Source organism: Pelmatolapia mariae, linkage group LG15 (assembly GCF_036321145.2).
Source record: "Pelmatolapia mariae isolate MD_Pm_ZW linkage group LG15, Pm_UMD_F_2, whole genome shotgun sequence".
Classification (NCBI taxonomy): domain Eukaryota; kingdom Metazoa; phylum Chordata; class Actinopteri; order Cichliformes; family Cichlidae; genus Pelmatolapia; species Pelmatolapia mariae.
Window position 1 is genome coordinate 8974743 of NC_086240.1, and position 27887 is coordinate 9002629.

Below are 27887 nucleotides of genomic sequence, written 5' to 3' on the forward strand. Positions count from 1 at the left end.
TATTAATAAGAAAACTGGAACGTTATGGTGTCAGAGGGGTAGCTTTAGATTGGGTCCGGAGTTATTTAGGTGACAGGAAGCAGTTTGTGAAATTAAATGGTGGTTGCTCCTTATGTATGGACATTGCTTATGGTGTACCCCAAGGGTCAGTTTTGGGTCCAAAACTCTTCAACATTAACGACATCTGTAAAGTGTCCAAAGTATTAAAAATGGTTCTCTTTGCTGACCATACAAACATTTTTTGCTCTGGTGATGATCTGCAGAATTTATTGGAGGATATGACTAATGAAATAAGTAAAGTGAAGTTCTGGCTTGATAAAAACAAATTATCATTAAATTTGAATAAATCTAAACTTATGTTATTTAGTTTATGTTATTTAGTTATTAGTTTAAATACAAATGCAAAGATTCAAATAAATGGTGTTGATATTGAAAGAGTTTAGTGAAAATAAATTTCTGGGGGTAATAATAGATGAAAAACCTACCTGGAGAGCTCACGTAAGATATATTCATTCCAAAGTATCACGAAGCATTGCAATACTAAACAAGGCAAAACAGATATTCGACAGAACATCACTTCATATTCTCTACTGTTCACTGGTTTCACCATACTTAAGCTATTGTGCAGAGGTCTGGGCAACAACTATAAAACCAAAAAAAAGCAATTCGAATCATCCACAGTGCAGGTTATAGGGAACATACAAACTCACTATTTTTGCAGTCTGAAATATTGAAAATGGATGATCTAGTGAAATTCCAAACAGCACAAATTCTATTCAAAGCAAAAAATAAAGAACTGCCAGGTAATATTCAGAGTATGTTTTTTTTTGAAAGAAGGAAGTTATAATTTAAGGGGTTTTTGTAACTTCAAAACAGGGAAGGTACGAACTACAAGAAAAAGCTTTTGTGTTTCTGTTCATGGGGTGAAACTATGGAACAGTCTGAATATGGAATTAAAGCAATGTCCAAACATAAAACTGTTCAAAAAGAGTTATAAAAATGTGATCTTCTCGAACTATAAAGAAAAGGAAAATATTGAAATTAAGTGAATGTCTCTATTTAAAAAAAAATAAAAAAATAAATAGCAATTAAAAAAAAAATTCATGATGTAACATTATAGTATAAAGTATATCAGAAATCTGTTCACTATATTTTATTACAAATTATATCAGTAAGGAAGCTGACTAAATATTAACTGATAATTTATGGGAACGGGGTGGGATTAAATAAGTGTTTACTTCTTCCCACTCCCTTTCAACATGTAAATTAATCAGAATGTTTTGGGGGGTTTTGTATAATATATATTTTTTTCTCTCTCTCTTATTTTCTTTTCTAAATGTACCTGTATATTGTTCACATGTTGAAATAAATTCTACAAACAAACAAGACTGTGGAGACCTCGTCCCACACTCAAAATCAACACTTGTCTGCACAAAACTTCTCACACGTTCCTGTCACAAGTGTCTTCTAAGTGAAGCTACCAGGTTCAGGTCCAGCTCTGTTTATCTGGGGTTGCAGTAGATGATCCATCCTCACAAAGCAACACAGACAGCAGATATGCAAACACAGCGTCATACAACACAACCAAGAGATCCAAAGAATTTTCTCTGCATGTCTGTGGCTGATGCTGCTGGAACGAAGCTGTTTGAAACCTTGTTGTTTGGGACCTTTGGGACCTGAAGAGGAAACTGAACCTCTGTGCAGAGGGTTCAACTCTGAGGATTCTTGTTCAGTTTTTTTTGTATTTCACACGGCAAAATTTGACAACACTATGATAAATGTACAACTTCAATGTGAAAAATTCATTTTTTTTCTCTTGTTTGTTTGAAGCTGCTGCCTGTTGGCTTCAGCTGTTTGGAGTTTCCATTTTCTAAACTTCTACATTCTGAACCTTCTTTCATTTTTTATTCAGATTGAAGGACTGTGATTTGTCAGAGATCAGCTGTGATTACCTGGCAGCAGCGCTGAATTCCAACCCCTCGTATCCCAGAGTACTGGACCTGAGTGGAACCTACAACAACCTGCAGGATTCAGGAGTGAAGCAGCTGTGTGTTCTTCTGGAGAATCCACGATGTCGATTTGAAACTCTGAGGTCAGTCGCCATGTTTTACTTGTGCTGAGATGAATATGATGTGAAAGTTGTGCTGACACTGTGGATCGGTAGGACCGCAGACCTCTATACAGGAAGTCTTGTTCGGCTTTTTGTAGAACTTCTGATCCCTGATCCTCTGAGTCGTTCTCAGTAGATAATGCGGAGTTCTGAGCTGATATAAATGAGCGGACTCAGGCAGCCTGACAGATTTGATGTCCATGTCTTCCCTGCTTGTCCTGATACACATAAACATGAGTATCCTGTGAGAAAGAGGATGTTTTTTCTATTTTTCAGGTGTTAGTTATAACCAGTATTATCACCATTATCATCATTTATCATTGTCATTTCATCAAAGCATTTAATGAATTGGTTGATGTTACATTATAGATTGTATTTAATCCCATATGGTAATGCCATAATAATCTTGCATTGCAGGTTTAACTGTATTCATGTTATTCATAGTGTCCATTAGAGAGTTGTTAACTGGGGGGTTGAAGCTATGGGGAAGTGAGAAAGTTAAGCTAATGTTAGGATGATTTCATATCTGTTTACCCTAGAGCACATCACATATAATAAAATCACAGCCTGGAGGCCTGTAGGCCCAGCGCTCTGAGGTTAACTGAGGATAACACATAAGACACATAAGGGGGGGCCTGCACACATACACTCATACTTTATCAACTTGTTTTGCTCAAAAGTGCTACGTGACTTGTCCGATGTTCTTGGCTGATTAGCAATAACAGTTTAAGATAACGGAGAACATCTGGAGGAAAGGAGTGAAAGGCCGTTGGGGTCCAGTGGGAGACGGTGTTCTTAGATTCCGGGAATTGATACTTAGATTTCCAGTAAATCCAACTGTTTGACGCATATTATTCGTCATTAACTGTTATATATACCGCTCCTAGATTTGGTTCGGGGGTGACTGCCTTGAAAAGTGTAACGATACGCTTCTCCCCCACATATATATGTGTTTAATAAAAATCACTATTTTTGACATCTACTGGGACTCTGCAGTCGTTTGTCTTTTCCTCAAAGTACGAATCGGGACAATCCTTGCAGGTCAGATCTCATCAGTCACACCTCTTAGTGCAGCTCTCCTCTAGATTGTAGTGCTTGTTAAACTAGGATGATTTTAGGAGCCTGGACCGCAGACTCCAAGGGAAGTTATGACTTGGAAAGGCCAAAGTAACCTATTAGAGGTGTTTGCACTAACATAGAAAAATACTCCAAAAGTTGAATCTGTTCATCTGGACGTAGCGTTTTGTGGGAGAAACGTTTCGTCACTCATCCAAGTGACTTCTTCAGTCTCAGCTGACTGCAGGTTTCCCCAAACCTTATAAACAGTACATTTGCACAATGACTGAAACCAGCCCACTGAAGAAACAATGGGCTGTGAGGTCAGTTCCTTAATCATAATTATGCAAATTCTCATGACCATTGATCAACAATCACTGACCAAAACCCACTGATCAAAGAACACTGATCAATGTCCATGAGTACCATTCACAGAGAGTTGGGGAATGGCTGCAATCACAGCGTTGTAAGATGGCGCCATCTCACAACGCTGTGATTGCAGCCATTCATATTGTTCTGCATCCCCACCATGGACTTCATTCCTTTCCAAGCCAGCCTTGAGTGTCCTTTATTCAGCTCATCCTCTGCTTTACTTTTAGACCTGATTTTAGCTGCTTTATCTCTCATTCAACAAGTTTATGGGCCTCAATCTTTTTCTTCTCTCCCTCATAACAAGAAAGTTTCTTCTGACTGAGAAGATGTTTGAGTGATTTTCTAATCCAGGGCTGATTTTTGGGGAAAATAGTTCCTGTTTTCAAAGTATTTTTCCCAGAAAGAAATGTAAGTAGAAATAAATGATCTAAGTGAGAACATGAGCCTTTAAAAAGGCTCTTCTGAGGCTGCTGCCAGTGGTCAAAGCCTCCAACAAAGCTCTGTAAGTAAATATGTGATCATAGCTTTAGTTTTTAAATGTTTATCCTAGTTAACACAGATCAGGTGGAACAACTCAAATAAAATATCAAAACTATTAAGTGGTCATCGGTACTCAGTTTGTTCAATACTGAATACTTTGGAGCACAAATTGTCCACATTTCTGAAATATTTCTGGGTGTAACTGTCACCAAAGTGCAATTTAGACCTGGCCTGTGGTTGTATCTAAGTGATAATCATCAATTCTACTAAAACAAATAGAAAATAAAGAAATTTGACACATTTTGTTGATACCAAAAACACACTGAACAATTCAGTGTTGTTTTACTGCTGTTCTCTCTTCACTTCTTCTCCTCTGATTCTCTCCACATGTTGATCTGCATCAGTGCTCAGTTTCCTGACAAAAACAAGATTAAATATGGCTAAATATAATAGTATCTCATTACACTTCAACATAAGTATTTTATTTTTGTAATTGTTTATCTGTTATTTTTCAGACTGAGTCACTGTGACCTGTCAGAGAGAAGCTGTGAAGCTCTGTCTTCAGGACTCAGCTCTCAGTCCTCTAATCTGAGAGAGCTGGACCTGAGTAACATTAACCTGAAGGATTCAGGCGTGAAGCTTCTGTCTGAAGGACTGAAGAGTCCAGACTGTACACTGGAAACTCTCAGGTGAGATCCACCATTTTTCTTTCATCAACTGGCAGAATTAGCAGATTAATAATAAGGCAGTTCTCTAATAAGATTAGAAGTGGAGGTGTTTTGAAGGGCAACATACTCTTAGGTTAACAAGACAGGAAGTAGTTCCTGGGAACTGCTTCCTGTTTTGTTATTGTCTGAGTAGAAACATGATGGTAAAACAGTGATGGGTTTGCAGAGGTGAATCCACAGCACACAACACAACAATGCTGTGCATGCTGAAAGCAGACTTCTCACAGATTCTGAGACTGCAGGTTTCATCACTGTCCAACCAAAATTCACTGAACCAGCAGTAAATGAACGTCCAAAACTACGCTTCATGTTTAAAAAACAGATGATCAGGGGGATTTGTGTTTACATCTTTGTTGTGTAATCGGTTCACCTGTTTTAGCTGTTTGGTGGTTGTTGAGATGGTTTTGTGAACTTTCAGCTGAGATTCTGACATTTCTGTAGATACCACACATGTCTAATTACTGTGTATAGCATGAATGGCCATAACAAGGTTTTTAACAGTAAGAAAAGTTGTAAAACTTAAGAAAATATAGTTAAAAGTCCAAAACCTTCTACGTCTGGTTGCTTGTGGTAAGGAGCAGATCAAACGAGTTAAGAATTACGTTATAATTATAAATGGCTTCAACAGCACATTCAGGTCTGTGAGACTCATTCAGACACTGAGCCGTGGCTCTGTGCTACATGCACATATTTCTGCATCTCTGCCATTCAGACACACTTTATATATAGTTTATTTTATGTAGTATTCAATACTGAACTGTACATTTAGTCTTTTTAAAGGCAGCAATTTGTATTCAGTGTTTTCATAAAAGCCTTATTTTTATCCATTTACTGCTATTAGGAAGAACACACGTGAGGTTTAAGACCTGGACGAGTTTGAAACCTTTTGTTTGCATTTAAGTACAGCTCCCTGTTTCTCTGTGTACCTGGTCTCTACCACTACCCTTGCTGTCTATGGAACATTTCCGTCTTCTTTCACATAATGGTATGATCCCAGTCTGTCTCTTAAAGTGTTTGGCCACATGGTTTGCTCATCAGAATAAAATCTCAGCCGTGCTCACATTGATTATCAGCAAGCCTGAAAATTCATCAATATTTGACATATGAAATTATGTCAAGGGCTGGATTTGGCCCACGGGCCATATGTTTGACACCCCTGGTTTACACAGTTTGGTATTCAATGTACAAGTGGGTTAGCTCTCAGCTAACTAGCAGACAAGCTAACTGCTGGGACTGCGTCTTCCTAACAAGAGCGTCAGACACTCAGACTGGTGTCCTTTGTGCGTGATGATGTATTTTCACACTGATCCTTCATGCTGATGCTGCCATCCACCCACTGCTCCTGGATTCCTCATCATCATCTCCATCAGCCCTCATAATACTCCACCTTCATCAGCTTCATGTTCAGGAGCCTGGATGGACAGTAATTGTTTCCATGGGTTATGGTGGGACACTGAGAGCTGAAGTCAAACGCAGTAGCAGTTCAAATATTTCTGTCAATCTGAGCTGAAACATGAATCTAATCAAATATCAAATCAAAGTTCTCTGCCTCTGCCAGGATGTTAACATTTGATCTAGTTTTTTACAAAGTTCCCCTCAGAGTCCAGAGCCACCATCATAACATTATAACAGGCACCTTTCATCAACAGCAAGTGAACATTTATAAATGTGTGTTTTCAGAACAGGAACCAGCAGAACTATTGTTCTGTTATCAGGCAGCAGCACAAACGCTCATCAGCTCATTTACTGTGCAGGACTTTGAGTGTGTGAAGTGTGTGTTTGTGCTGGATTTCCTTTGGAGAATCTCAGTCAGAAACAAGACAAAGAAAAACTCTTTCAGTCGTCCAGGTTGAGTTGACAACATGAACTGCATTTATCTTCCTCTGACTTGACATGTTCTTCCTCCTCTGCACCGAGCCAGCTGCTAAGACACAAGCTCATTGACATTTTCTGATGATAAAGAAACTCTCTTCTTCTGTACAATATGAGCAGCAACAGAGAACAAGCTTTCACAGGTACAGATGTTGCAGCTGTGGCCAAGTACATGTGCTGCATGTTTGGAGCAGCACTCTAATGGACAGGCCTCTGTACTGATGGTGGGCTCTGCTCTGTATCCACCACACTGTTCTCAGCTGAGTCTTCCTCCTGTTCACACTCTGATGAAGCACCAATAGGACCAACGTTTTCTCTGGTGGCTCGGATGTTGTTGCTTCCACAGGTTTCCCTCCAACAACCCTCTGTTCCTTCAGTAAGTTCAGTAAGATCTGGGTAAACACTTGAGCTCCTTGAATCTGGCTCCAGTGCAGCAGCAGTTTCACATATACAATGTTGGCATTTTGCTTGCGTGTCTCCAGGTCTGTTCTGAATGTAGACTTGAATTTGACCACGTAGGCGGAGTCATCATCTGAGCTCTCCATCACCTGAGAGAGATGACAAAACACAGAATCACAGAGCATGAAACCAACTTTTCTCCTCCCAGAGGTTCAGTCACAGACCTGCAACAGAAACAAGAATCAAAGATTCAAATGACGCAGAGCATTCATGTACTTATATACACAAACATGTCCTCTACATATTCATGCTGTATTTACACACACATACAGAGGCTGTTTGTCTCTCACACACAGACAGGACACAGAAATACATCATGTTAAATATACCTGCAGGGCTCCAGCTGTGCACTTTGTCCCTGTTAGCTGTGATTGCCATGGCAACCTTGGTGTTGTGCGCGATGCAGGGACGTGTTCAAAGGCAAACGTCTGGCAGCAGCATCATATTTGATGCACTATCTGTACTGAGTGTGCTGACTTTAGTTCAAATGTCCCACTGCTGTGCAACAACACAAACCTGCAGTTTGTACCTATCCATGTCACTGTGGCGTTTGTTAGCTTGTCTTTCTTTGGTTTATCTAGACTCCTCCCACAAGCTGAATCTACGTAGTCTGCCCAAGCCTCCCACCGCTGTTTGTCTGGGTTTGTTTGCTGCCATCAACAGTGTGTAATGCATTTAAGTGATACTTCAGACTTCAAGTACTCCGACGATAAAAAACTCAACTTTGCTTCCAGATAACTTTAGTTGTATCAACACTGCCTCCTGGAACAGTTTAAAATGAACATGTCAAAGATCTGTACCTGTCTCCATGTTTCTGACCCCGCCCCTTTCTTTCTGTCCTGAGTCATGTGAGCGCTGCAGTAGTATTAGGCCCACCCTCAATGCTCTCATTGGCTGAGACGCATAATGACGCCCATTTCAAGCCAGCACTGGTCAACATCCCTCCTGTGACCCATGGCTTTATATTCAGAGCCAGTGAGCACTTTCACAATAATCATGATTTTAAAAACTGTGATTAAAATAATTGTTGGTGTTAATCAATTAATGAGTTAACGTGATAATAACAGGTTAAGTTGCCCTAATAATTAGACTTTGATGACAAACTGATGTGATCTCCATGTTTCCTGTGTTGGACTGTGGGCGAGTGTCAGAACTGAATGTACTGAGTAACATGTAGAGTTTAAATATGTGTCAGTTCCAGTTTTAGAGCTCTAAAGTGCAGCTATCGTGTTAGGAATATGTTAGGAATAGACAGAAACACTGAGGTCAAATCTTTATTTTACCACTCGCTGCATTCTTGATGTTCATGAATTCAGCAGGTTCATGATTGTCTGCAGCATTAATCTCATATTTCCATCTAAAGTGTTGAATTTGACTGTTTGATGTTCTTTATGAACATCTGGCACCAGTTCATCTGTAGGCCGAGCTCAGTCAATCCATTTAGTGAAATGATGTTTAAAGGTCTCCTTGTTCTGTGAGCGTGCACAGATCCTGAAGCAGAAAGCCTGGGTTAACAGAGAAATGATCATCACTGTGATGATGCTCATCATCTCTGACTGGGATTTGAGGTTTTGTCAAAGCAGCAAAGAAAGCCTGGCTATGTTGGACTGGGTGTGGAAGCAGCTCCCAGTTTGAGTTCAGGAGACAGACACCCTCTCTACTTTGAAGATCAGCTTCAAACTTTCCTTTTTGATAAAGCTTATAGTTCCAGCTGGATCAGGTGACCCTGAACCATCCCTTAGTTATGCTGCCATAGAGATGGATAACAGACGGATTGTTGTTTTATGTGTCTGCAGTCTGTCAGGCTGTCTGATCACAGAGGAAGGCTGTACTTCTCTGGCCTCAGCTCTGAGCTCCAACCCCTCCCATCTGAGAGAGCTGGACCTGAGCTACAATCATCCAGGAGACTCAGGAATGAAGCTGCTGTCGGCTGGACTGAAGGATCCAGGCTGGAGACTGGACACTCTCAGGTATGAAGAATGTCTGATAGAGGAGGAAGAGCTGGAAACATTTCCTGTGTCTTTCACTCACTTCCTGTTTGTTTCCTGCAGATGAGACATGAACAATCACACATGCAGGAATATTTTCAGGGACAGACACACTAGCCTAACTGGATAGTACATGGATATTTATGTAGGGTGTCTCCAAGGACTCTGTTTGCAGGAACATTAATGATAACTGATAAGTCATGTTGAGAGTTTCATTAAAAGTAGACCTACAGTTAGGTCCATAAATATTTGGACAGAGACAACATTTTGTAACTTTAGACACACTTTATTAGATCACAGGTGTACCTGAGATAGCGGCCACTGTGTACCTAATAAAGTGTCAGCCATGTGTATATTTCCCATGCTGTATGTCCACAGTCACAGTGACAGTCAGTGACACTGACAGAAGGATGAAACAAGGCTGTGAATCATTTCAGTCTGTGTGTGTGACAAAGAGGCAGACAGGAGCAGCTAACATTTGGAAATGGAAGCTTAAATACTGGAAACTCTACATTCACAGCTGAATTCACAATTGATTTGTTCTCAAGTGCACATTTAGCAGCTAATGCTAATACTGATTTCTCTTGCTTTCTACAACTTGAGCAGCTACTGCTAAGTAGGCCACTTTGCTCCGCTAAGGATTTGTGTGACCATGATGGAAACTCTGATAAGCTAATGCTGCTAAGCTAATGCTGTTTAGCATTAACGTCACATCATTATAACACAAGAGAAAAGGGTATTAGCATTAGCTACTAGTGCTTATTCGCCTCAAATTACCTTTAGCTGCTAATGGCAGCCTACTTAGCATTAACCCCTCACTAATATAATGCTAATTTATATCAAATTAGCATTATCTGCTGATATTGTTATAAGGAAGTAGAAAACGGTATTAGCATTAGCTGCTAATAATTATTCACCCCTAATTAGAATAAGCCGCTAAAAGCAGCCTCAGCATTAACTCCTCACTTCGTTGTTACCCAACAGAATAGAGTATTAATATTAGCTACTATCATTTTTAATAAGTAAGAAAAAAAAGTGAGTTAGCATTATTAGATAATGCTAACTCACATCAAATTAGCATTAGCTATTTACAACAGCGTATTTAGAATTAGCCGCTCACATTGTTAAAATGTAAGGGAAAACAGTATTAGCATTAGCGCATAATGCTAATTCACGTCAAAGTAGCATTAGTTAATAACGGCAGCCTACTTAGCATTAACTGCTCACTAATATAATGCTAATTCAAATCAAATTAGCATTAGCTGCTCACGTTGTTATAAGGAAAGAGAAAACGGTATTAGCATTAGCTGCTAATGATTATTCACCCCTAATTAGAGTTAGCCCCTAATGGCAGCCTACTTAGCATTAACTCCTGACATTAGCTGTGTCCCAAAACGTCGGCTGCATCCTCCGGAGGCCGCATTTGAAGGCCGATTACGTCACAGCCCGGCGACGAAGGCTGTCCCAATTCGTCGACTCCTTCAAATGCGGCCGACAAATGCGTCCTTCATTTTCCCGAATTTGAAGGATGGGTCGGGTGTGTCCTTCGTGGCCCACCATATCCCAGAATTCATAGCGCTGCCAATTCCTATTCACCTCAAATTAGCATTAGCCACTAATACTAGCCTATTTAGCATAAACCTCTTAATGCTAAATGAAGTTAATTAATGCTAAATAGGCCTAACTGAAATGAAAGTAGTTAGCATTAGCTGCTGATAATGTTAAAAATTAATAAAAAGTAAGATAAAACATTGCTAGCAATAGCGGATAATGCTAAAACACATCAAATTATCATTACTAATAATGGCATCCTTCTTAGCATTAGCTGCTCACATTGTTATAATGCAAGGGAAAAGAGTTAGCATTAACGGATGATGCCAATTCATGTCAAATTAAAAAATATGGTATTAGCATTAGCTGCTAATTCCTATTCACCTAAAACTATCATTAGCTGCTAATGGCAGAGAAAACGATATTAGCATTAGCTAGAAATAATTATTCACCCCTAATTGGAATTAGCCGCTAATGGAAGCATACTTAGCATTAACTCCTCACATCATTATAATGCAAATGATGCTAACTCGCATTAAATTAGCATTAGCTAATAACAGCAGTCTATTTAGCAGTAGCTGCTCTCATTGTTATAAAGCAAAGGAAAACGATATGAGCATTAGGTTCTAATGCGTATTTGCCTTAAAATTACCATCAAACTACCATTAGTTAATAACAGCAGCCGATTTAGCATTAGCAGATAATGTTGATCTTGGCCCACTGGAAAAGTTCAGAACTAAAGATTTAGGAGTGTTTCTCGATAGCTTAACAACTGGTTAAGTATAGGAGCCCTTTGTTAGGGGGACCGCTGGACTCTTAGCACCAGCTTTGGGGTCACAGGGTCACATCTGGAGCACACACACACACACACACACACACACACACACACACACACACATACCTACACTATGCACAGACTGATACTCTTTGTTCATACCTGTGTAAGACGTCATATGTTAATGAACTTATGCATATTCATGTAAGCTCAATAAAGAGCAGTGTTACGAGGGAGCAGACGAGAGCGACTGAGGTCAAGCGAAGGAACGGCGCTGTCACAGTTCTCTGTCTCATGAATTGTCTGGTTCCAGCGGTGGCTCTGTGCTAGACAACCCATCACCAGCTTTTTCCAGCTTTTTCCACTGGTTACCAGTACGTCGTAGAATCCACTTCCAAATCTTGTTGTCTTTAAATCTCTGAATGGATTAGCTCCATCTTATCTCTCTTTAACAAAAATAATCCAAGTCGAGCCCTCAGGCCTGCAGATAAGCAGCTTCTGACCAGAACTAGACGTAAAAACAGAGGTGAGCTTTATCGATGGCTGCAGCCAAACTCTGGAACAGTCGCCCTTCACATCAGGTCGTCACCAACACTCGACATGTTTAAAACCCGGTTGGAAACACATTTGTACTCTGTAGCTTTCAATTCTAACGAGTCTTTATAGTAATTACTGTGTATGTTTCCTATTTTATCTCTACTCTGTGCAGCACTTTGGCTCAAGCTGTTTTTAAATGTGCTGATAAATAAATGTAGATTTCTTTGAATCAAACAGTGGAGCCGAGCTTTGAGCTCAGTGTGTAACAGTGTGTGTGTGAGAGCCATGTAATGTCCATGTGTGCATGCTGACTGCTCTGACCCCTCCTCCTTTCAGGGCGGAGCCTGCTGGAGTCCGATGGTTGAGACCAGGTCTGAGGAAGTGTAAGTGTGTTTTTAATGGGATTCATGAAAACAAAGCAGCACACATTCAACCATCTTCATCATGTCAGGAGTCATCATCAAAGTGTCAATCAATGAACAGATGATGGATCAATAACTGCAGCTGGATTGTGTTTGTTCTCTCCATCAGATTCCTGTCAACTCACAATCGACACAAACACAGTGAACACAAACCTCCAACTGTCTGACAACAACAGGAAGGTGACACATGTGGAGGAGGTTCAGTCATATCCTGATCATCCAGACAGATTTGATGTTCCTCAGCTGCTGTGTAGAAATGGTCTGACTGGTCGCTGTTACTGGGAGGTCGAGTGGAGAGGAGACGTTTTTATATCAGTGAGTTACAGAAGCATCAGAAAGAAAGGAGACAGTGATGACTGTTTGTTTGGATACAATGATCAGTCCTGGAGTCTGGAGTGCTCTGATCGTGGTCCTCAGTCTGTCTGGCACAATAAGAGACCAACATCCATCTCCTCCTCCTCCTCCTCCTCCTCCTCCTCTGTCTGTAACAGAGTAGCAGTGTATGTGGACTGTCCTGCTGGCACTCTGTCCTTCTACAGAGTCTCCTCTGACACTCTGATCCACCTTCACACCTTCAACACCACATTCACTCAAACTCTTTATCCTGGGTTTTGGTTAGACTGCCCTCCTGGTTCCTCAGTGTCCCTGTGCTGAGTGTAAAGAGTGTCTCCTGTTAGAGAAACACTCTGACTGTTGAACAGTTCAGTCTGTACATGTCTGTCTCTTTCACTCACAAACACGTTTTCACATTCATGGATTCAATCAGTTGATGTTTGAAACTCTTCTCAATGATTCCTTGTAAACTTCTTCCTCTTCAGTCACAAACAAACAGGAAGTGATGTCACATGTGTTCCTGTCCACACAGCAGAATGAGTCTATTGCTGACAGTGATGTACAAACAGAGTGAGCATTTCTGAGGCCAAAATAAACTGAGTAGTTCACTGAATGAACACTGTGAGCTCAGTTCCTTCATCATTAGTATGGATTATATATGTATATGTATTATATTAGTATCATATATATCAGGTGCTGCTGGTTCCAGTCATTGTGCAAATGTGCTGTTTGTAAGGTTGTAAAGCTGCAGTCAGCTGAGACTGAAGAAGTCACCTGATCAGTGAGCAAACGTGAAAACGTCCAGATGAACAGAATCAAGCTTTTGGGATCAGCCAGCAATGCAGCATCATTGTTGTTCAGGTTCAGAGGTTTGCAGGAATGAACTGATGACCAGAAACAGCTGCAGAGTCCAATCAAATACCAGCTGGAGTTCAGCTGCATTTGAAGAAGTCAAAGAAAAGTAAGGATGGCAAAGGGCCATGTTTTCTTCCAAAGAACTGAAAACATGGTCGACGCCTCATTAGAAGAATCATCTGGACATTTGTGAGGAACTCTAACCAAGAAAGCAACACAAGAAAGCAACGTCACACAGATCCAACAGACAGTTTCCATGACTGCAAGTGTTCAGTGGAAAAATGCTCCATTGCATTATTGCATCCTCTCACCACAGGAGGCGCTGTTGGCACCACTGATTGCTGATCATCTCTGATGATCTGATTGATCCTGTGAATAACGGGACTCACTGAACTCTGTGACACAGTGAAGATTACAGAGTTTAACATCTGACTGACGTCACACAGACAGAAGGATGAACCAGTGAGGCACAGAACACAGTTACTGGAGATACTGGATCAGCTCCATGTGAACCTCTGATGGAGAAGCTGCTGACCCAGAGAAACATCAGGACATGACAGGCAGCTGCACTGATCTAACAACATGTAGCAGAGCTGATCTATGTTAGAGGATCTATGACAGCAGCTGAAAGTCCAACACTGGATACCAGCTGAGCCTGTGCTGAGTGTTACAGGAAAAGAAACACTGACACTGGTAGACTCAGTGATGCTGACTGGGGCACAGAGCTGAATGATGCAGCATCAGGACACTGTTTCAGTCTGACTGACAGAGAAACCTGTAGCTGCATCTACATGTGAGGCAGAGGCCACACAAGCAGCTTTCTATGTTTCACAGTGACTGAGATCTTCAGTGGGGGTGGACATGCTCCTGTACAGACCTCTGAGGAGAACCAAGGTGCAGTCAAAGAGTCCAGTCTGTCCTCACAGATGTCAACATGTGCTTTCATCAGGTCTGCTGTCAGCTAGCAGGCTCACATCAGAATCACTGTTCCTGAAAAACACAGTCTGTGTGACATCATCAGTCAGCTGATGGTCCCAGATCTGAATGGTTTCTGTCTCTACTGAGGAAGTCAGAGAATCTCACTGAGGTGTGGATCAGGTCTGAGTGAGCTGTGGAGGGACAGCTTTAAACAGTCCACAGGTCTCACGTCCTGCTCAGTCTGGTAGCAGATACCTCGGATTGTTCCAGATGTGCTGACATCACCAGCAGCAGCAGCAGCACAGCTGTGTGATACCATGAATCTCAGTTATTGATCCAACACACAGTAAATACAAAGATCAGGATTTATGAGAGTAATCATTATGAGTCTGAACACATGATCACTGAATGTTAGTCTCCACAATAATAAGCTAACACAAGCAAACACAGCTTTCAGCTCTTATTTTGAAACTTCTTTAGAGAGCTGTGATGTGATTCAGAATTGTTGTCTGAAGACCAACAGGGATACCAAATGGATTTATTTTGCCAAATGGATTATGGATCATCATGGCATTGCCGTATTGGTCCATTTGATCAACTTTTGTTGTTATTATTTATTTTATTTTCAGTTGTTACAGATGAGACAGACATGACTGGGGGATAGGAAAGGGAGAAAGAAAGAGAGGAAGGAAAAGAAAAACAGAAGGGAAAAGGGACAGTGAGAAAGGGCACTTATAAAGACAAAAAAAAAAAAAAATAATAATAATAATAATGATAGTAATCTCCTGGATCACCTGTTGAGAGAAAAAGAATACAAAACAAGCAAAAAAAACAACAAAGCAACATACTAAACACAACACCATCACTTTAATCTAGCTAAGTGTAAACAGCAATAAATACTAAATATTGAATGTTGTTGTGCAGCACAGAAAGCGCACAATTTGCTTTGAAGTAGCAGCTAAGAAAGGTGTAGTTTATGTCTACGAGCAGTGAACACCCGTGTGCACACCTGTGTGGATCAGCGCGCTTGTATACAGAAGGTTTCCCCATGTAAGGGTGTGCTAGAGGGTGTGGAGGGCCATAGCCCCGTCCCCCAGGGCATGAAGCAGACATGGAGGAGATCCAGGCTCCAGACATCCAGGGACCCCAGAGTGCAAGAGACCAAGGAGTACCACCGGAGGGGCATCCGTGCCACCCTCCTGGGAGGGCTGAGGAGATCCCCAGACGAGGGGTCACCCAGTAGCCACGGAGCAGAAGCCAGAGGGGGCTGCACTGGCGCGCCCGCCGGCTCTGCCGGCAGCCAGCTGTGCCAGAGTGAACCGAGCCGCAGGCCCCGAGGCCGGAGGTTCGAGGGCCCCCTTTGCCCCGGAAGAGGCCTGACCGAGCGACAGGCACCAGGCCCCGCCAAGTAGCCACCGGGAGTGAGCTGGTGCATACCTGAGCGCCCAGCCCTGGACACCAAGAACCACCAATGCACCAACCGCTGAGGGCATCAGTTACCGTCAGGGAGTGTGGTGAGGGGAGATAGGCCTCCACACTTGGAGGGCCTGGGTGTTCCCAGGGAGGTGGAGTCTAAGACCCGACCTGACATATGGACACAGACAAACAGGCACACACAGACATAAACATGCATTCCCACCCTCATGCACACATATACAAACACTCAGCACTCACCCAACGTAGGAATAAACATATATGCACATGTACACACAATTGCACTCCCCAAACATACTCTATACCCCGGGTCCAGGTACCCTCGCCCCCAGGGGGGGAAACGGCACCCAGACCCAAGAGATGTGACCCTTTCCCAGGGTGGAGGCAAGCAGACCGCCCCAGGCTCCGCAGAAGCAGGGAGGCCAATCGGTCAGCCAACACCTCCTCCCAGCCCCCCGCCCCGATGGCTGGCAGAGAACGGGGGTGTGTGAAGACCCCATACCTCCCTCCTCCCGCTCATGTGTAGTGTTGCTGCGTGTTGTTCTAAAGTGCATTTAAAACAAGGGAGGGCATGGTGCTGCTGCCAGAGAGCAGCAGGTGTTAGCACGGCCCCTCCCGAGAACCCTCAATGTCTACATGGATTTAAAATTGAGAGGTGGGCACCGGCGCCAGAGGTAGGGTTGAATACTCAGACCATCCACTGGACGCCGTTGACGTGGTCACCCTCAATGTCCTATATATATGTGTGTGTTATGAGAGTGTGAATAATGTGGATGTCTAAGTTGTGGAATAAAATTGAGGCACAGGTGGCCAGAAGGGGACAGAGGGGGGGGGGAATGTCTCCCCTGCACCCTGGTGACACACCCGCACCCCAAGGCCCTACCTGTGTGGGTGGGTGTGGTGGAGCAGGAAGAGGGAGGCAGCCGGGGATGGGGAGGAAAAGAAGGGAGGGGCAAGATGCTTCTCCTTAGGGCCAGCTCCCCCGCTGACCCCAGTGGGCACCCCCGTCCTCTGGCACCGACCAAGGCAAGGGAGCCCAGGCCCATCCAGACCGGGGCCTACGGCAGCAGCACCGCCAAGCCCCACAGGACCCGAGGAAGCCCACCCTACCCCACTGCAGAGGAAACTGTACCCACCCCAACATTCAATCATCTCCCAGACTACACAAGACAACAGACACCCAGGTTAGGTTTGTTCTCCACCTCTCCTATGTCTCTCCCCCACCTGCAGAGTGGACTTCTGCAAGGATGGAACAACCTCCCTGCCAGATGAAGAGCCCCCCAGTTAGGCCGATGCACCAGAGGCCCCCTGCGCCAGGGCTGAGCCCCCATGCACCCACCCGCCCACCACCTCGGCGACACACCGACAAGGACCGAAGCCCCCAAGGCCCAGCCAGAACCCCAGCACGGAGACGAAGCACCCCCGAACCCCTCTGTTGTTTAGAAGTGTTACAGACTGTGAATGACACAGACCTGTCAGTTTCCATGTTTGTCTGTAACACAGCTCAGGGGCTCCATGCTGAACGCATCCATCCAGTGTTATTGATCCAGGACTAATACCAGCATTGGGATCAATACTACACAATCACATGTGTCCACGTGATGGATTTGACCAGCTTTATTCATTAATGATCAATCAGCTTATTTACTGCATCTGAGTCCAGCTTCATTTAAATGATCCAACCATGAAAATGACATCAGTCCTACAGAAGCACTTAATGCTAACAGGAAGTCATTGATTAAGTTGGAATAACACAGAGACACAACCACTCACAGTTAACCTGACCCCACTAACTGCATGTGTTTGGACTGTGGGAGGAAGCCGGAGTACCGGAGAGGACGCACACAAACACGGGAGAACATGAAGCTCAGCACTGAAACAAAGATGGTGGATTTGACCTCAGGACCAGGCGCGTCATTTCCAGGGGGGTTACGGGGGTCACGACCCCCCAATAATCTGGAGAGATGCTCCATGAGTCCCAGTACAGACTACAAACATGGTGGAAACTTAGCTTTGATATCCACACACTCTGCACGTCTGTGAGTAACTGTGATGAAGATGTGCAGAGATCTGTGTACAAACAGGAGAAAGACTGTAAAGACTCTGTGCTTCTAACAGCCTCTGTTAACATATGTGAGGCTGTTTGTTGTTGTTGCCATGGAGCTTTTCACTGTTTGGGTCAGCAGGTCATGTGATCAGGTTTGTTCTGCTGGACGATGGTTCAGTGTCAGGGTTTGTTTGCATTCATCAATAAATATCTAAATAAATCAAAGACTCCATGTTTGTTCTTTCATCATGTGACCTCTGCTCATCCATCTCTGTGTGTATCAGGATACATTTAGTTCATAATACACAGAAAAATCAGAGTTATTACCTGTAATAAATGTGAAAGATTCCTGCAGTGATAACCAGGCAGGACTGAAACACATCACAGCTGTCACCACGGTAACAGCACCGTCCATCCACAGGTGAGGGGAGGAGCAAAAAGAGGGACTTTCACCATTTTATACTAAAAACACTCGACTAATGTTTCTAATATGAAACAAATAAGCCCACATTAATGTGAGCATTTATTAAATAATAATAATGATGATTTCCTCCTGATCTCATTTCCATAGCAGAGAAAACTGTGGTGTATATTGAGGTGGAGGGTGTGGTCTATGGCTCAGGTGTAGAGTGAGGGTGGGGTGCACCACAGCAGCATGCTGGGACTGCTGAGGGTGGAGGAGGGAGTGATGATGACATCAGAGCTGCAGCAGTCAGCAGCACAGAGACCAGTGAACACACAGTCTGTTCATCTTTGCATAGATACAATATATACACAATATTGAATGACAGAGACGCTGTGTGAGCTTCCACAGATACACTGACGTCAGCATCCAGAGTCCTCCTGCTGCTCCCCCCTCAGAGCCCCGTGATCAGCACCAACACATTCAGTTAGATGACAGAGTCCAGCTGCAGCTAGAATCAGCTCTGTGAACAACAGCACAGCGTCAGTGTTTCACACTCAGTGAAAGGAGGAAACAGCAGAAGAACACCATGTGTGCTACGTTTCCCAGGACACACTACAAACTGCACAAATACAGCACGTGGAAGGACCTGGAGCTGCATTTAAAGAGAAAAGACAGCGTGATGTCCTGTATGGACAGGTGGAAGGAACCAAGTCCTCAGCTGAAACACTCGTGTTTGTCCACAGACAGGAAACACAGCAGGAAACAAAGAAGCTCATGGATAACACACTTCCTGTCAGTCACAATGAGGCTGGAGCCAAACACAGAAAGGTGTTTTTGTCCAGATGAGCCCAGAGAAGAAACACGAGTGTTCACAGACATCAGAAGCTCAGAGAGGTGAAACATGAGGTTGGAGTCCTCATCAGCATCCAGAAGAGCTGCTGTGAAACCCTGAGTACTCATGACAGACTCTGATGGCACAAACACATCATGATTCAAACATGAAGACAAACATGGAGCTCCTGATCCTCCTGCATGAGAACAAGCTGACATGAGCGCTGTGTCTGAGAGTGTCTCCCTGTCACAGTGACAATAACACAGCTGCTGCTCACAGTCATTAAACTGACCTGAGGTCAGCTGCTAGCACGTCTCTGTGCTCCTTACATATGAACCATGTGACCTCACATCAGTGCTGTGGATGACTGTAGTCATAGAAGAGTAGAGCTGTAGCAGGTGGTGTGAGGAGGAGGAGGAGGTGGTGTATTCTAGTTAACGCAGTACTGAAACACTCCAGCAGAGGGCGCTGTTAAGTCCTTATTGTAACACAGTTACTGTGTGCAGTTAGACTTCATACATAATCTGCACTTATTTCCATCAGACATGCTGTCAGTAAATGATTGTTTCTATTGATTCTACTTCCTGTTGACTAGTTTGATGACAGTGAAACAATCACAGCTGATTGTGTGATGATGTCACTGTTACATTCAGTGTGTGTGACATCATGTTAGTGCAGCTGATAACAGCCTGGTTCTGTTAGAAACACATGAACGTGTCCATAGATCAGTGTGTGTTTAACATGAGAGCTTCAGCCCTGCTGATGTGTTCAATAAAGACATGCAGGAAAACTGATGAGACTCTGAAATAACTCTTTATATTTATAATGTAACTCTGCATCAAAAGAACAACAAAGGATCCCAGACAGGTTTATGTCAACAAAGACCATGTTTCTGTGTTTCTAACAGTTTGACATTATTAGGAAACAGACTGCAGTGAACAGGATTTATAAAGAACTTATATATAAAGATATGACAGCTGTTTGTTGATCACTCTGTGTTTGGACCTGATCAGTCCAGCTGTTTACTTGAAATATGTTCATTTACCTGTGACGTTATATTTATGTTCTTTTCTCTGTTGAAAAACACATTTTAATGTCCCTCAGATTTTTCTCCCAGATGAATAAATATAAAAATGAGACAAACTGACTGCAGCTACTTTTTGTCCTTTCTGTCAGAAACCTTCATGTGACTCATGAGAGACACGTTTCAGCTGTTTGTGACAGATCAGAGGCCAACAAGTCATTTATAACACTTTCCATCATTGTTTAGCACAAACACATGTTGACACAGCAGCGGGGCCGCAGTGAGAGTCAGAGCCAGGAGATAAAAACTCCTGTTTGACCACAGCCTCACTTTGTTCCTGCACTTCAAACACTGGGTGGAGTCAGGAAGCCAGCGAGGCCCTGCAGGACTAGTAGCTATTACAAAAGCTAATGGGGTGTTTAGCTGCAGACGGGAGGCCGTATTCCGTTGTGCAAAACAAGGTTTAAACTGTGATGAACGTGCTTGAGCCACGCTATGATATCGTCCACTGCAATTCACGTCCACTTCAGTGACAAGATCGTTCCAAGCATGTATGAGCAGTAGAAGTTTAAAGTTATGGCTGAACTTCTGTTACTCTAACTACAAATGGGTGGAGCTCCAGGGCAACGGAAAGCCACGCGACCATGACTGCTCGTTATATCACAGCGGAGTGGTAGATACGTAGCACAGCACCAACAGAAGTTGCAGAATGTGAGCAGAAATATACCAAATATACACATATATAAATACAGAGAATACAAAAGGGATAAATAGAATAAATAGGAAGAAGAATACAAGGGAACGGCACACTTCAAGTATTGCGAGTCTAATACACCGTTGGATATTAACAAAAACTATTGCACAGTGAAAAGGCACTACAGCTACTTGTTTCCCCCTCCTCTGTCCCCGTTTCCCCTCCAGCGAGGAGTTAAACAGTTTGATGGCGTGTGGGGCAAAGGACTTTTTAAGTCTGCTGGTCCTTGACTTTGGGAGAAGCAACCTGTCACTGAACAGACTCCTCTGGTTGTTTATGGCCGTGTGCAGAGGATGCAGAGGCTGCCCAGCATGGTCCATAATGTCCATATTGCACCTTAATTTGTTTTTATATAAGTGTGTGGAATGAGTCTTCAGTTGAATGTTTTTTAATAGGAAAAAATACTTAAATAAGTATATGGGAGTCGAATTTTTGTCTTTTTCAAAACTTAAAACTGTGATCCGATCCGAACCGTGAGATTTTTGATCCGTTGCACCACTACTGGCAACGATAAGAAAATGAAATATTGCGATAGAATATGGGTAAAACGCGCATGAGCAGTGCTTTTGTTTTCATACGCACATGAAAAAGCATGGCAGTGACGGAGAATGAGAAGGGCGAAAGCGGATCGTAGAATGAAACACATGAACCAGAATTGGTTTGTAAAAATACTGCAACTTCAGTGATGTGGAACTGGTTTAGGTTGCTGCAGTTCTGTCAGTGACTCCATGCTGATTTTTATTTTTCATGAACACACAATCCTCATATTTCATTGCAGGATTTAGAGCAGTATAGAGTATATCAGCAAAGTGATCTGGGGCAACATTAAAGTGACACACACATTAATGAATTATGATTCAATAACAATGTGGCATTTAAGTTTCTGCAGCTGTCACAATTTCTTACCAGAGAGCAGATTCAGACGACTGATGTAAAGTTTAAAAGGCTTTTTTACACAGTGAACTTCATCACTAATCTAAGATTTGAGGTTTTAAAATGCTTATTAAAAGACAGAGTCAGCTGACCTTCACTGCCGTGGACGACTGTTAGTGATCTCTCTCTTTTTCTGAACCCGTCTGATTGGCTGCTCTGCTCTCACTTCTCTCTGTATTTGCTCTCATTGGTTCTCCACACTCTGGACTCTGTTCAGCTTTTTAAGCATGCCGCTTTTAGGAGTGATACACTTCCTGTTGTCACGCCTGTGATGTGTCTTAATGTCTGCTGGTGGACAGGAACTATTTTTTGTAGTGGCACAAATCATTTGTGTGCTATCTTATTGTGTATGTACCTGATTGTTGTGGAAACACTTTCAAGTATTTGTACAGATAATACCTGAGTTTGTGTTTGCTTCATTTCATGTAAAGCTTGTTTATAGATTTGGTGTTTGGAAAGATTTTGGACGTGAACAGTTTCTCTAAGCAAAAATGATTCATTAAACATATTTGTGGTTTTTACAGTAAAAATCAGACTTTTTTACTGTCAGCTGGGAGGACTTCAGTCAGCCTCCAAACATGGCTGCTGCTTAGTTTTCCACACATCTGAAGTGATGTCACACATTAGGATAACTGTGCTTGCTCTCTGTCAGAGTACCAGGGCCTCGCTTTGACCACATGACTCTCAGTACACAGCATGATGTGTGCGCTGTAAACAGGAAGCAGAGGAGCAGGACTGAGGTAAACCTCTGAGGGATCAAACTGAGACTGAGCTCCAGATGTTTCCATATGTTTCTGCTCTGCGTGTGTTTGATGATTATTTCAGGTATAGATGATGGAATATGACCAGTCTGATGTCAGCCTGCTTCTCTGACAGTGCCTCACCTCTCTGTGCTGCCCCCTGCTGGCTCTTATCATTACTGACTGAGTCCTTGCTGCCACTTTATTAGGTACAGCTTGCTAACACAGGCTCAGACCTGCTTTGCCTTCAGAGCCGCCTTAAACCTTCATGGCTCAGATTCAGCGAGGTGCTGGAAACATCCCTCAGAATCATGTGATCAGTGACATCAGCTCCTGTTTTACTGCATTAAAGTGATCAGATGACTTCAGCGCTTTGACATGGATGGTAGTGAAAGTAGGAAATGACAAATGTAGCACAGCAGCAGCGTTTAACACGTCTAAGCTGGAAACAGAAACTCTGGTATGAACATCATTCATAGAACAGCTTCCAGATTCTTTTTCTCGGCTACAGTTTGGATGGATTTGCATTTAAAGATGTAAAGAGACAAAAATGGTTAGGGTCAGGAGGTCAAAGGTCAGAGCTCCTGTGGGTCTGAGGGCAGCCTCACGCTGGAGAAGGATGAAGGAGTCTGACCTGAGCCAGTGTTTGACATGAACACATCAGCACTGCTATCAGTGAGCCTAACGACAGCCGTTAGCATCATTTCAGTGTTTCAGTCATTTAAAAACACTTCCTGTCACTGTGGTGGTTACAGTGACATCATGCAGTTTGTGTTTTGACCTCCAGAGGGCGACAAATCAGCACAGACAGAGAGCTCCATTCAAACTTTGCTGCCATCAGTAAGAATTCTTCAAATATAATCATCAGTGTTTGAGCAGTTATGATATCAGGGACAATCTAGACATGTGTGACAATACTGAACATGTCACATGACACACCTTAAACATCATGTGATCCACTCTCAGTCTGCACTTTCATTCATGACTTCACCAGGTTGAAATGAGCTTTGAAGAAACATCAGTTTAGTGCTGAAATATTCAAATGCTGCAGGAAGAAGAACAACAAAGTGATGACAGGCGTTTGTGCTTCAAACTGGAAAACCAGCAGAAATAAATCTTAAACCAAGGACTTGGTTAAAGATTTGTGCGTTTCCAAGTTTCACCTGAATGCAACACAGACTGCTTCGATGCCCCCAAGTGTTAAACGCCCCTCTGGGTGTTTCCTTCCTGTTCAAAGTTTACTTTCTCTTTACTGAACACCGTGGAGTGGAGCTTGTTGTTGTGTGTGTGTGTGAAGAAACTGTAAGTTTGCTTTTCTTCCTCCTTTAACAGTTTGTTTTTAGGAACTTTACTGTTTGTTTAGCTCATGTTTGATTACTTAGTAAGTAAGTAAAATTTATTTATATAGCGCTTTTCACAGATAAAAATCACAAAGTGCTTTACAACAAAGAAGATGAAAAGAACGGAAATACAACAAATAACAATGTAAATTACAACAATTATTTAAAAGCTTGTCTATATAAAAATGTCTTCTGCTTTTTAAAAGAATCAATGGAGTCTGTACAGCGTAAAACCAGTGGGAGAGAATTCTACAGCCTGAAAGGCCCAATCACCACGTGTTTTAAATCGATGCGTGGAGCAACAGTCTCTGATCTGATGACCTTAGAGCTTAGGGAAGAAGAATGCGGTTTCAGCAGGTCAGATATGTACTGGGGAGCTTGACCATGTAGGGCCCTAAATGTTAAAACGAAAATTTTAAAATTAAACCTAAAACTTACAGGCAACCAGCGAAGGGAGGCCAAAACTGGAGTGCCTGTTCGCTTGGTGCCTGTTACAATTCGTGCTGCAACATTCTGCACAGTCTGAAGGCGATTTAAAGCTGATTTGTTAAAACAAGTAGAAAGACCATTACAGTAGTCTAAACGTGAAGAAATAAAAGCTTGAATAATCATCTCAAGTTCAGCCTTTGACACCATTAGTCTGAGTTTTGAAATATTCCTTAAATGATAGAATGCTGCTCGAGCGAACTTATTTTTTTGGAATGTGGAATTTACGTGGAATTTATAAAACTCAGAGACTTTAAAAGAACAGTATAACTGAATGTCATCAGCATAGAGATGATGGGAGATATCATTGTAGCGCCTAATAATTTGGCCTAAGGGGAATATATAAAGTAAAAAGAGAATTGGACCCAAGACAGATCCCTGAGGTACCCCACAAGATAGAACTCCTGATTTAGACATCACTTGATTCAATAGCAAAAGTCCTTTCAATGACATGAACCATTTTAAAACAACGCCAGTAATACCAAATAAGTCCTTAAGCCTATTTACCATGATACTGTGAGCCACAGTATCAAAAGCAGAGCTGAGATCCAATAGAACAAGAACTGTGTATTCTCCACAGTCTGCTGCCATCAGGATGTCACTAGATACTTTAAATAAAGCCGTTTCTGTAGAGTGGAATTTGCTAAATCTAGACTGGAAAACGTCTATGGCATCATTTTTCTCCAGGAAATAGTTCAGTTGTTCTGCTACATTTTTTTTTCTAAAATCTTTGATAGAAAGGGCAGTTTGGATATTGGCCTGTAACTGTTTGGAACGGATGGATCCAAATGAGGTTTCTTTAATATTGGTTCAACAACAGCTTGTTTAAAGAAGCTGGGAACTGAACAAGTACGAAGAGAAATATTTATCATTTCCACAATACAGGGGCCAATAGAATCAAATACACTAATGAAAAAAGAGGCATGAAGGATATCAAGGGGGCTTGAAGTTGGTTTCATATGACCAAGCAAAGCTCTGCTGTCCTGTAATGTAACTGGAGTAAAGGAGGACCAAGTATCAGAGGAGAGCAAATTGCAAGCTTGATACTGAGAAGATGATAGTGAGATATTTGGCAGTAACCTCATTTGTGAAACAATTAAAAAACTCATTACAATCAGATGTTGGGTAAACTGGAGGAGCATCAGGAGAAACAATAGTCTTAATTGTATAAACAAGAATTTAGGATTTTTCTTTTTTGAATCTATAAGTTGTGCAAAATAGTTCTGGCATACTTCCACATGTCATTTAGTACGAAAATTGATTCTTTAAGATGTAACCCGTAAACCTCGAGCTTGGATGTCTTCCACAAATGTTCTAGCTTGCGACAGTATCTCCTGAAATTACAAATGTTTTCATTTATTCAAGGATGAGATTTCAAACATAGAACAGTACATTTTTCAGAGGTGCCAATATGTCTAAAATAGAGTTACACTGATTATTAAAAGATGAAACAAATGGGTCTACATCACTGCAAGTCATCATCAAACATGGCAGAGAACCTTTCAGAAGGGACCTGGATTATAATTCACCTTTGAATCATCAGTTTAGGAGCTGGAGGATCCAAATAAAGTGAGAAATTAAAATATATGCAGCTATGGTCACTCACATGGACAAATGTCATTTATATTTAAACCCAATGAGAAAACAATATCTAATGTGTGACCCTTTATATGTGTAGGACCAGAAACATTCTGCCTAAAGTTAAAAGACTCTGTGATAGCGATGAATTCAGCAGCCATGTTACAGGAGGCATCATCAATATGAAGGTTAAAATCTCCCAACATTATAAACTTCTCTAATTTAATAATGGATGACATGAGGTCGTTAAATTCAGTTAGAAAGACTCCAGCAGGTCCAGGAGGTTGGTAGATTAAAATACAATAAAAGGTTTGCAAAGACCCGACCTCAATCATCTGCAACTCAAATGAAGAAAAGGAGTCTGAGTTCATCATCCTGCATGTGAATCTGTCCTGGTACACAACAGCCAGTCCTCTGCTGCAACGTCCCGAAAGACGTGGAGTTCCGAAGACGGACCAGTTAGGCAGATTTCCTTTAAGTGAATATAATCCATGCTTTGCTGCCATGTCTCAGTTAAAGACATGAAGTACAGGGATTCCTTCATGAAGAGACCACTTAAAGTAAATGATTTGTTTGTGCCATCTTCACACAACAAACTGTGAGTGTTTGTATTTCCGGTCTCTCCATTAAAGTCAGTGTGTAATGTTTTTCTGGCTAACATTGGCTGTGTGCAGTTTAGTTCCAAGACGAACAGCACAAATCTCCCACTCCATAGTGCACGGTAATGGACTGACAGCTGGACCAACGAGGCCGAGTGTGTCTGGCATTCAGAGCTACAATCGTGTTTGTGTACTTGTAGTTTGTACTTTGTGAGTTCACTCAGAGTCCACAGAGGACACAGCCCTTTACCTCCTTTACTGTCACTGTGATTAATATTTACACATGGGACACCTGCAGAGCTGTGACACTAAGCTAGCCAGAAAGCATGCTAATGCTAAGCTAATGCTAAGCTAGCCAAGAGCCCAGAGTGATGTTAAAGCTGAGTAAACACTGACCCCAGACCAGCACCGTGATAAAGTGAGCTGCTGCTGCTGAACTTGAACAGGTAACACAGTGATGAGCAGTCAGGCTGCAGGTTTCTACCTGTTCATGTTTCTACAGTAGAATCACTTTGAAGTGTCTTTGTGCTGTTTCATCTTTGATTTGTGTTCATACATAAACACAGAGAAATCACATGTGTCCTCATCAGGACAGGATGGTTGGTGTTGGTGTGTGGGGCTGTAGCCTCAGGTTTATGTTGTTAAATGGTCATTATGAGACTGTGTTTCAGCTCATTTTACACAGTAACATCAAAGTAACAGCAGTATAATGAAGTATTTGTGTAAAAATGACGTTTTTGAGTAATGACCCAACACTGATCACAACAAAGAGGAAATACATCCAACATGCTCAAACATTTGACCCACAACATGCAGTTAATGTGCACAAATGTCTCTGATATGCTGCTCAGTGATGGTGGTGACTGTCAAAGCAGAGCTACTGAGAATCAATAAAACCCACCATTGATCATGTGCCTGATCACATGATCAATGGTGGGTCAGCGACTCTGCACCGTTTGGTTGTAGAGCTGAAGAAGCTTCTCAGATGAAACTTCTTCCAGAAACTTAAAGAAGTCTCTTTTCTTTCCAAGCTCCTTAGATCACATGACCTGGATGACTGAGAACCTACAGACATATTGACCTGGTTTCGAGGTTACATGACAGGTCAGAGGTCAGCGACTATAACTGAGTTACTCCTGTTAATGTGAATTCACTGAGTGTTTGTGGTTTACCTCTCAGACTGACTGAAGATGATGATGGAGGAAGAGGAGGACAGAGCAGAGTCTGCAGGATCCAGCTGTCTGTTTGTGAGGAGTGA

At 42.3% G+C, this 27887-nt stretch overlaps 1 protein-coding gene across 1 annotated transcript; it reads left to right on the forward strand.

The window, feature by feature from the left end:
- Positions 1-472: 472 nt before the first annotated feature.
- Positions 473-27887, forward strand: LOC134643588 (ribonuclease inhibitor-like). Its single transcript, XM_065472014.1, has 6 exons — positions 473-498; positions 1913-2092; positions 8874-9047; positions 12265-12311; positions 12460-12850; positions 27809-27887. The coding sequence occupies exons 1-6, from the start codon at positions 473-475 to the stop codon at positions 27885-27887; spliced, it is 897 nt and encodes a 298-aa protein (XP_065328086.1).

Excerpts from the sequence above, each read along its gene's own strand:
- LOC134643588 (XM_065472014.1), top strand. The coding sequence starts at position 473 with ATGAAAAACCTACCTGGAGAGCTCAC. Across the intron at positions 12,312-12,459 it reads GAGACCAGGTCTGAGGAAGT|ATTCCTGTCAACTCACAATC; the intron begins GTAAGTGTGTTT and ends TCTCTCCATCAG. Across the intron at positions 12,851-27,808 it reads GTCTGTAACAGAGTAGCAGT|ACTGACTGAAGATGATGATG; the intron begins GTATGTGGACTG and ends TTTACCTCTCAG.